Below are 11,003 nucleotides of genomic sequence, written 5' to 3' on the forward strand. Positions count from 1 at the left end.
TATTTGGCATTTCAATTTTAATATTTATTTATCAGCCTATTATTATAATAAGTAGGTACCTACAAGTTATATATTTAAATTCTCAAATAATTTTTATGTGATATATAATATACACGATTATTACGATCACAACAGTAGGTACAAGACAAAGTAATAATAATAATATTTTAAAATAAAAATTTAATTTTAATTTTTAAGTCATAAAGAAAAGAAAATTCCATAATTGAGTAATGACGTTTACATTAAAAATTCTTATTTTCTTAAAGAAAATCCCAAAATATTGATGAACATTTTTATAACTCATTATATTATATCAAGGACATATTTTAATCACTATCCATGAATATATAATGTTTTAAAAATGTAACAAAATGTTTATTTTGCCAATTTAAAAATGTCATGTGAGCATTGGAAAACTGTGATTATTAAACTAATCGATGATATTTAAAGATTCTATAATTTTTGAAGACATATAGACACCACGCATGCTTTTGAAACAAATATATACGTAGATACACGCGGTCATTAACAAAAAAACTTTAACTAATAATTATAAGTTATAATTTATAAAGTTGAGATAATTTTGCTTAATCATGCAATTTTAAAAAACGTTTTATAGTAACTAAGGTATTATAAGAAATAACATTATACAGTCCTAATTTGTATATTTTGTACCTATTTGGCTTATCGTTTACAAATTAGGTAACATTAATAACGCAATACTGCAGCCTTGTATAGAGGGATAATATCATCAAAACTTATCTTTTATTTTCGCATAGAATAAACATGTCATAGCTATCGTATTATTTTATTACACTTGAAAACGTTAAAACTACATGCGTCACGCAACTATACATTTAACAATAATATAACTGCTATATATTATAATATTGATTTTTTTTCTTGAAATTAACCAAAATACTATTATAATATACTACTGTTCAAATATTTATCGATGGAATGGAGAATTATCGATTTATTGTAAAACCCAGCAGACTTAAGAGGGAGCAAAAGCCGTAGTGCTGTTTTCGTCTTACAAACGTATAACATATAGCCCATAGGCTATAATAAATTTACGTTTAGCAGAACAAAATAGTATGTGTTGTATTAGAGTGAGTTTATCTATTATCAAACTTTAAGAAAATAATATTATATGTGTTTATACATAATTTTTTAACGATATTTGAATTTTTAAGCCAGTTATGAGCATTTTAAATTGCAATATTTTACTTAGGTAGGTGGGTAGGTACTCATAATTAGCTTAGAAATTGAAATATAGGAAAAAAACCGATGTAAAAACACAAATAATATTCTTACCTTTAATAATATTGAATATTTGAATCTAACAACACAACATATTTTGTTCTAATGAACGCAAATTTGGTATGTTTTAAATTTTTAATACTTGGGTAGGTACCACATATACGCGAATGTGAGCTTAATATGAGTTTTTCACTTGTATTTGAATTAAATAATAAAATATATACTATACAATTTAGAACTAAAGTCATATAATATTATATTGACATGATGTCACAAAATACAGAATGTGTTTTGTGTAATTTTCAGTAGTCCACAATCATTTTAAACTTATCTTGTAAGACCCGATACTAAATCGTTCTCATTCGCTGTCTATAATTGGGTTATTCGTACATTATATTTCAGTTAAAATAATATGAATAATAGACTAATAGAGTTAAGAGTATATTAGAACTAAATGTTAAGTTATCAAAAAGATGTAACTTTTCTTACGGTAATTTACACAATAAATAATAACATCATATACCTAGTTTCTACTATAATCACCAAATACTAATCATAATCATACATCGAATGTATAGTTGTAACTACATTTACTATGTACATAATATTATACAAAACTTAATCATATAACTATATTTTGAAAATTCTGAATGTTTTGTTTTGTGGGAAAAATAATAAACCTAACAGTTAAACTATAGTATACTTTCCAATAACTATGTGAAGGTATACCTTAGTGTATTAAAATATTATATTATAAGCGTACACACGCCGCGTTCTAAGGTGTTTTCAATTTGGCACACATAATTAATATAAGTACCAAGGTAGGTACTACCATAATTATACACAACGTGCAATATATTTACACGTGACACGCGGAAATAGCTAAGCTCGAAATCCAATGAATTGCGTAAAAAATGGACAACTACAGGTTGTTCAGGGGATAACCGATGTTTACAATCGAAAAATATCACGTGCATAGTCCTGTACAGAGGAAAGCGACATATTAATTGATTTCGCCGAAATCACATTTTCACCTGTAAGAAACTTATTGATTGCGCCGACTATCAACTCCGCCAAACTTTTTACATATTGATTCCATCGGTGAGTTTGGCTCATATATACCTATTACTATAATATATTAGAGTACACTTTTATTAAAAATTGATTATGATAGTCTAAAAAATGTGTAGGATTATTTATGTGATAATATTACATTGATTAAACATCTAAATTTAATCCGAAAATGGACACGTGGAGTCGCCTTCAATATCATCGGAACAAACAACTAACATGCAGTAAGTTCCTTATCGTTTCATTCAACTATTCAAGAATTAACTCACAATAGTCTCTAAAGCGCATCTTAATATTTTTTTGTTTCACATGTTTTGAATTTAAAAATATTAACTAATAATAAGAGGGCTAAACATGTATAAAATCAGCAAAAACATAAATTACGAAAGTAAATATGTTTATTACTACAATAATTGTTGATGATTATTTAAATAAAACATTGATGGATTCATTTATATTATACACTGTCATTAAATGAAAATTTTTAAGAATGAAAATTGTTTTAAATTTTAGAAAAATAATTACCGTCATCAGTATTTGAGTTATTGTATGTACCTAGTTACTGTATTTATTTTTTAATATTTTATTGTTTTTTCTTTCATAATTTAGGTAGGTAATACGGAATTGTATACGGAATCGAAATATAAGGAATCGATAGCCGACGAAATCATCATATTAATATACAAAAATGTCTCCGGCTGAATTAATAAAACCCCGGTAAAAGAACACGCTCAGTTTCACAGTTATTCGTCAGCCCCAATTAGTAGGCATAGAAATGATGTTATCTATATAAGTAGTAAATTAATAAGCAATAGCGTGTGCTATAACGTGGATTTTAATACAGCTATATAGGGTTATTAACCAATAACCATATAAACTTTATATTAACAAACAGTTTATAGTTTATACCATATCATTATAACCATAATATGTTATAAATTATGCATTGTAAAATGAAAAGTCTCTTTGAACTTAATTATTAGTTTTCTTGTTTTTTCGTTCTTGACGCATGCAAATAGATTTAAAAAATTTAAAGTTTTTTGTCAGTTATATTTTATTTCATAGAGTGTATGGGGTATGGACGGACACAGCTGATCGCTGAATAATCATAATTTTGTAAGTTTACACTATACAGGTATATATTATTGTTTTTACTTGGATAATTTTCACGCGTGGAGGACTCGGAAGTTATTGGTTAGAATCCGATTCGCGACAACTGGCATGTTACAATAACAATAATAATTGTGTGTAATATTAATATCACCGACTGCGTGCTCACTTTTAATAGTCATTTATACAATATAATTAGGTAATAAATTCTTAGTTTGCTTTTTTTTAGGGGGAGCTGATTTCGTAAGCTAAAAATATACTCTTGGTCAGTTCTACGAAATAGTTCTAGACACCCCTCTCGTAATTACTAACTAGAATACTAGATATATTAATAGCAGTCTACGCTATACATAAATTCCACAAAAAGTAGTGTTTAAAAACGTCTACCCAAACCCATCCCCCCCTACACAACGTACACACAACACACAAGCTCGACTTTGGATACACCCTACGCATGCATTTTATATTTCGAGCGTGGTCCAAAATAGCACTCACCTGTTGAGTCTGCCGTACACAGTGTACGCGATGACGGCGACGACGGCGACCGCCACGCCGGCGCTGGACGCGAACATGCAGACGGACACCATGGCGAATTCGACCGCGGCGGCGATTAACATGACGGCGGAGGCGGTGGTGACTATCGTTCAAAGGATTATAGTAATTATAACATTTACGTCGTGCGGTCCTAAAGCCGCGATGGGTTGACGGTGTATTATAGGCAGGTACCTATAATATAGAAGTGGGTTGGTATAAAACGTTATAAGAGCCGAGAGGTAGGAAATAAAGTCGCGGACGACGGCGGCGGTAGCGGCGGCGGCGACACTCGAGATAACCGACAATTTTGATGATAAATAATAATATCAACCTGGGTATACATATATAGTATAGTGTATACACTAACAAGTAGGTATATAGGCTGCAGTCGCGAATATTATCGGAATTTTAACTGTTTTTTTTATTTTTTAACGACACATACGTAATCCGATCGCAATTCGTGTAGGTATAAGTAATAGCGGGTTATTAATATTAATATAACATATCATATACAATGCGCGAACTACAATTGTTCAAAGAACCATAAATATTCGATCGAAAGTCCGAACACGATTTCACACAAACTGCACTATATTTAAGATTATTCTCAAAAATTGTTTTGAATAATTTTTTATTTAATATTATTATTTTTTTTTAGAAGCGCTCGCCACTTGTTTTCATTCGCAACTGACAGTACCTATATGTATACATAATACCAGTTGCCCTTTTTGCCCCCTACTGGCCATCATCATTATTTATGTGTATATTATATTCACATGCATTATGATTATGAATATACGCGCGCGCGCTGGCGATTGTAAAATAAACGTGTTTGGGATACCTTGAAAACAATAAAAAAAAAATTTGACATTAATTGCTAATTAGCGCCACCACCACAGCCACTGCGAGATTCACGTATAGTACGTATATGTATGAGTTTGTTACATATATATACCGACCGATATTATTTCTGCATTCGTATATGTACTGTCTGTATTGATTTTTCGACCATTAAAGTCAACAAAAAAATTCCTATATATTTAAGCAGCGCGATACTTCATTTACAACACAGAGAAAAAAATTAAGAGCACCTATATTCTGCATAATTATTACCGCTGCAACTATATACAACTACCGATCTACCTATATCAGAATAATATAATATGCATATTATAATAATATAGGTATAAGCACAACATTTCTGAACTCTTTTCGAACGCTCCACAATGTATTATAATAATAGGCATTCTGCTGTTTTTCAGTTCACGATGAGACAATTGAAGTCCACGTAGGTACCTAGAGTATTCTAAATCATACTATATTGTATACATATCTATATAGATATTATACAGTAATACGTATACACTATATACAGTAGGTATGTATTATTAGACAATATGTATTTTTCCCACGTATAATTTGAATATAAATACCATTTTTAATTACTCTATTATAATCCATATTAAACTATACCTCGAGTTTTAATGCAAAGCGGTAAAAAAATGTCTGGTTAACCTACTGTAGATGCGATTAAAAAATAAACAGAAACTAACCGAACTTTTGTTTTTTTGCATTACGACATTACATGCACAAGACAATTTAATTTTAAATCACGCAAATTACACACGTTTTAACGCTTATTATATCTATAGATAGTAAAAAATATAATATGACTATGATATTGTAGCAATGGTTTAATGAGATTAAAAACGACTTCACGCGTCGGTGTAGTTTCATAACAATGACAATTTGTTATACACATAAAAATATTATACGTATACTCATAATAATACCTACAAGTATCATTCGTATATATATATATATATTTATATATTATATATATATATTTACACCTAAGATCATGACGTGTACAATTTTAAATCAGTCTTATATTACATGCTCAAATATATATTATTTCGTAAGTCGTAACGTTACAGGTAGATACCCCGTACACCAATATATACCTGTATAGAGTTGTTTGCTTGTCAGTTGTCATCATTGTTATTATACATGTTTTAATATCAAAGTTGAAATTCAACTCGTTATGTTTTTATTGCGTTAATTTAAAAAAAAAATTCTTTAAGTATTATGCACAATACAAAATAAACAGGGAAGGTATATCATAAAAATATTATGTCCAATACATAAACTTAAACCTTTTTGTCTGTTTCAACCGTGAGATGAGATTGCTTTCACATTGCTTCCACCCGGCTCCACATCGTTGATTTTATAATTAAAAAATGTACGTTACATAGGTACAGGATCGGATTGGACAAATTCGGCCCACCGAGTTTTCCGTACTTCAACTGCAGCACACTTACAAACTGGCGGTCCTTGGGTACGTTCTTATTCGGTGCATACCTAGTTTTTTTTATTTTATAGTCTCCATTTCTTCAACTTTTAATTCTTATCATATTTTCAGTCAGCGCGGCCCCTCATGACTTGAACGGCCCAAAATTGTCGCGACCCACAGAGTTTTACTCGGTAATTCGCTAGGTCAATCCGGCACTGCATAGGTACTCACACAATATGTGTCTAGCTCAGGGTTGGCAAAAAAAAGCCTTTCCTGAGAGAGGCACGCGCCTATATCTCCTCAGGTCTGGAAATTGGTCTTCTATAGTCCAAGTGCCCTTATTAGTTGATTGCAAGCTTGCAGCCTGGACTGCTTCAGCGCGTTTTTCCCAAGTTTTTTTATGCCCATGTTCCCTCCAGACTCTGCAATCCCTATTTTTATCACTTGTCTTTCAAGCGCCAACATAATTCGGGAAGAGGGTTAGAAACACGTAGTTACGGGGGATAGTGGGTTTAAACTCTTCCCCTTACAACATGGAAAGTATGTAAAGGTATATACAAAAATTTAATTCTACTTACCAAAAGGCAAGAATAATTGACACCCAATACTCAAAAACCTCTATTATATTGTAGAACACTATGTAATTATAATATTAGTTCAGTGTCTTATAATAATAATTATTATGTATAATAATATAATATATAGTATATCATAGTTTAAACGTATATTTTATTTTAATCAAACACAGTATTTAAAAATCGGGTAAAAATGTAAAAAATGTAACTATATTATTGGAAATTTTCATTTACTCACTAATTTGTATTTTTGTGAATAAATAATAAATTTACAAGACTATAGGTCAGTGGCGTCATTTGGGGGGGGGGGGGTCTGGGGCAATGTAGTTCAGCAGCTGTTGCTGCCATTGAACTATATAATATAATATAAATATAACTATATTATAATAACTATATAATAACAATATTATTATATAGTTCAATGATTGCTGCTGCTGCAGATATCAGAAACCATGCCAGTAGTACCACTTTGAAGGCGGTTATTGAAGCGGGATTTTCAATGAATACAAACAAGGGCACATGGTGTTAATAATTTATTTGTGTAGCTTACAAACGATTTTAATTTCATAATATTTCATAGCATTCTATGACGTTTTTTAAAAAATCTGCACTTTACCGCACTTTTTTACTGTTCAAAGGTAAAAGTGTGGTAGGTGGTAACCATGGTGAGGAGATTTAATTTTTCGAAATAATCAGAAACGTTATCGTACAATATTATGAATGTAGTATCATGATAAAAGAAGTTAATCTTGCTCCCGCTAAATGTTATTTGTTGACTGTTGTTCATTTGAAAAATCTAAAATTATTAAATGTGTTAGCTTTTAGCGTTGCTTAACTAAGGATATCTTTATGTAGTATCTAATGTTATTGTGTTCATTTAATTCCTATAAATATGTGGTCATCAAGAAAAAATACCATTCAAGTGTTTTTTGTCCTTACAGAAGACAGGACAGACATTGAAAATATGTCTGAAACTATGCAGCTAGCATTACAAGTAAGTGGTGACGTATTGTGTTTTTGAGGTTCACAAATCAAGAAAATAAAATATATAGATCATATTTATATTATAGGATTGCATTAATCATGAACTTACCACTAATGTGATCAGTGAATCAGACGTTTGTAATATGACATCATTGAAAAAAAGTCAAGTTTTTGTCTATGACAATTTTGAAGGACCTGCTTTTCAACATATTTTAATGGCTGCTAAACAAAATAAAGCTGTGTTAGTACAATGTTCTAATTAATTAATTATTTATTTAATATTTTAAATCAACTAATAGTTATTTATAATATATTAAACATTTAAACCTAATCTGATTCGTGCAATAGTACAGTAAAAAATTAATTAGTCCATCCATATTTTAATATTGTATACTAAGATTTTATTAATTTTATACAGTTTTTTTCTTTTAAAAACATTACAAGTCTATATAAAAATATAATACTTATAAATACGTAAGACGCTAAGACATAATTACTGTCCAGATCTGTTATATAAACTATAGGTACATACTCAAACAACCAGACAGGTTGACATATGTGTCATTTTGTATGTTATATAGTAAGAATTTTCTTTCAATTAGATTCATATCACTTGTAAATTATTTTAATATTACCCAATATTTGTGTTTGCAATTCTGTTGATTATTTTAATGTACCTACCCAAGTAATAATCAGTTGATGTATAATTGAATTTCGCATAACATCATATACTATTTTATAGTTATTTTGTGTATTTCTATGTGCCTATTGCAGTTGGGCTCGCCAGTTTAATTCAGAACAAAATAATTCATAATATTTTAGATTTTAAAATTAAAGTAATATATTATTACTACCCATGTCCTATTCCATATTAACCATTATAAATATTACATTTTTCAGTTATTACTTATTCTCAACTAAGCCATTTTAATTTAACCATAAAATCTTTACCTACTGTATTTAATTTATAAATCTCCAATTGGCAATTTCTATTACTTTTCATATTTATGGTTGTATTTATATTCTTTATTAAGTTTTAATTTGATTATTTTTGTTTCCAGAATTGTTAGCCCAATATGTTTAAGAACATGTTTCATTGAAGCAATTTCCATACCAGAAAATAATTCACCGATATATACGATGGCAATGCGTAACATTGTACTAAGTATTTCGAATCTTAGTCCTAAAGAAAAGGTAAATCAGAACTCCCAACCTTTACTGTGCTTTTTCTTTTATTAAGCTATTAATTATTATAATGTTTAGGAAAGAGTAAAAGAAAAAGTTGAATACATGGGTGGAATTTTCTCTCATAATTTACGAGACAGTACTACTCATTTAATGGTTGGAAAAGCAGGATCTCAAAAACATATTGTAAGTAAATTTTTATATTATTACTTGTTTATAGTAATTTAAAATTGTATGGGTTTATTTAGAAAGCTATTGAAAATGGAATAAATATTATGACTGAAAAGTGGGTAGATGCTGTTTGGGAAGAAAGCCTTATATGTAATATAGTTGCTACTGAAACCAAGTTTGATAAATTCAAATGTCCTCCATTTTATAAACTGGAAATAACTACTTCTGGACTCGAAGGAAAAGATAGAGAAAAAATCATCTCTTTAATTGATGAAAATGGTAAAAAAATTATATTGTTAAATAATAAATAATAAATATACAAGAAAATGCTTTGAGTTATCGAAAAGTTGACTCAAGTTATCCATGTTCCACTGTATATATAGTTTTATTCCAAGTTCATAGATTGTTTTTATTATTTAGGTGGCAAATATACCCCCCAAATGAAGAAAGATGAAACTAACATATTGATCTTGATGAAACCTACAGGCCAAAAGTTTACTTATGCACAACAATGGGGTTTATTTTGTTTAAAACCATCTTGGATTTTTGACAGTGTTCAAAAGGGTTACATAGTTGAAACTCGTGACTATATTGTCAAAAATACCATGCTAAGTTCAACACCTGCCTCATCAAATGTTAAACGTATGACCTAAATTACGTAAAAGTTAAAACTATTGTATTTTCATTTATCAATCATTTATTGATTTGCTTTTTAGCTAACTTTTCTCAAAACGATATTAGTGAAATTGTTGCTGAGCCCAAATCAACAATTGAAGAAACAATAAATAACTGTGATATGTTAAAGCGCCAAAAAATAAATAATCACAGATCACAAGAAAATTGTACTACTCCAAAAAAAAATAATGGGCAATGTAAGTATACTATTTTATCATACCATTATTTATTAGTAGGGCTCGGAAGTTGATGACCTTAAAAACAATAAAAAATGACCTAAAAAGAATGCAAATATGACATAAAAATGACAAAAAATGACCTAAAAAATTGCAAATATTAGTTTTAAACTAATAAAAATACATTTTTTTTAAAACATTTTACTCTATTTTACTATAAAATTCTATATAAATTTATCAAAGCTTCGAATCCTCAAAATATGACAAAAATGTCCTTAAAAAATGAAATAAAATAATAAAATGTAGGTATAATCATATTCACTACAACACGACAACGACAAATGTAATCGGCGAGATAAAATCGAATAGGTACTAACTTAGTCCGTGGTAATTTCCAAGTTTTAAGTTATGTCAAAAAATGACTTAAAAAGTAATCAACACCAAAAAATGCAAAAAAATGCAAAATAAAATTTAGTTATTCAGATTCACATGCTAATGAAACACATTTGTGGCCAGGAGAGCATCGTCTAAAAAGTTCTAAAAAAAAATGCAAAATGCATCAACTTCCGAGCCCTATTTATTAGTAATTGTTACGTTAAACTGTCAGTTTTATAAAATTCAAAATTATATTGATGTTTTAAAATTATGCACACTTTGTATTACAGATAATTCAAAAAAAATAAATTATAAAGATATTTTAAATGATTTAAGTTTGCCAGAAGTAAAAAGAGCTGGCACAATTTTGGATGGTTGTAAAGTAAGTTTTAATTTTAACAATGCTTTTTAAATATTTTATACTTTGACCAGAGCCATAAATTAATTTTTTGCAGATTTATTTTAGTGGATTTAGTTTAAGCGAAGAAGAAAAATTAAAACGAATAGTAATCTCTACTGGTGGAATTCGGTACACAGAGCTAAATGAGTCTATAACCCATATTTTAGTTGGTGAATTTTCAGCATCACTTG

General features: G+C 29.1%; 2 protein-coding genes across 4 annotated transcripts in view; one reads left to right on the forward strand and one right to left on the reverse strand.

Moving 5' to 3' along the window:
* The window catches only part of LOC100160431, a 49,922-nt gene extending 45,332 nt beyond the window's left edge, over window positions 1–4,590 (reverse strand). The window contains exon 1 of one of the 3 annotated variants that reach the window (XM_029488283.1): window positions 3,940–4,590. In XM_029488283.1, the coding sequence (XP_029344143.1) occupies window positions 3,940–4,061 (122 nt within the window). In that variant the 5' untranslated portion in view covers window positions 4,062–4,590. The remainder of the gene's footprint in view (window positions 1–3,939) is intronic. The other 2 variants (XM_001946912.5, XM_029488286.1) reach the window with 2 other exon arrangements.
* A 2,803-nt stretch (window positions 4,591–7,393) lies between these two features.
* Window positions 7,394–11,003, forward strand: part of LOC100160177 (DNA topoisomerase 2-binding protein 1-A) — an 18,933-nt gene continuing 15,323 nt past the window's right edge. Inside the window, exons 1-9 of the mRNA XM_029488287.1 lie at window positions 7,394–7,840; window positions 7,917–8,071; window positions 8,892–9,024; window positions 9,094–9,201; window positions 9,264–9,465; window positions 9,607–9,828; window positions 9,903–10,058; window positions 10,703–10,794; window positions 10,868–10,923. Of these exons, the coding sequence (XP_029344147.1) occupies window positions 7,739–7,840; window positions 7,917–8,071; window positions 8,892–9,024; window positions 9,094–9,201; window positions 9,264–9,465; window positions 9,607–9,828; window positions 9,903–10,058; window positions 10,703–10,794; window positions 10,868–10,923 (1,226 nt within the window). The 5' untranslated portion in view covers window positions 7,394–7,738. The remainder of the gene's footprint in view (window positions 7,841–7,916; window positions 8,072–8,891; window positions 9,025–9,093; window positions 9,202–9,263; window positions 9,466–9,606; window positions 9,829–9,902; window positions 10,059–10,702; window positions 10,795–10,867; window positions 10,924–11,003) is intronic.

Source organism: Acyrthosiphon pisum, chromosome A1 (assembly GCF_005508785.2).
Source record: "Acyrthosiphon pisum isolate AL4f chromosome A1, pea_aphid_22Mar2018_4r6ur, whole genome shotgun sequence".
Classification (NCBI taxonomy): Eukaryota; Metazoa; Arthropoda; class Insecta; order Hemiptera; family Aphididae; genus Acyrthosiphon; species Acyrthosiphon pisum.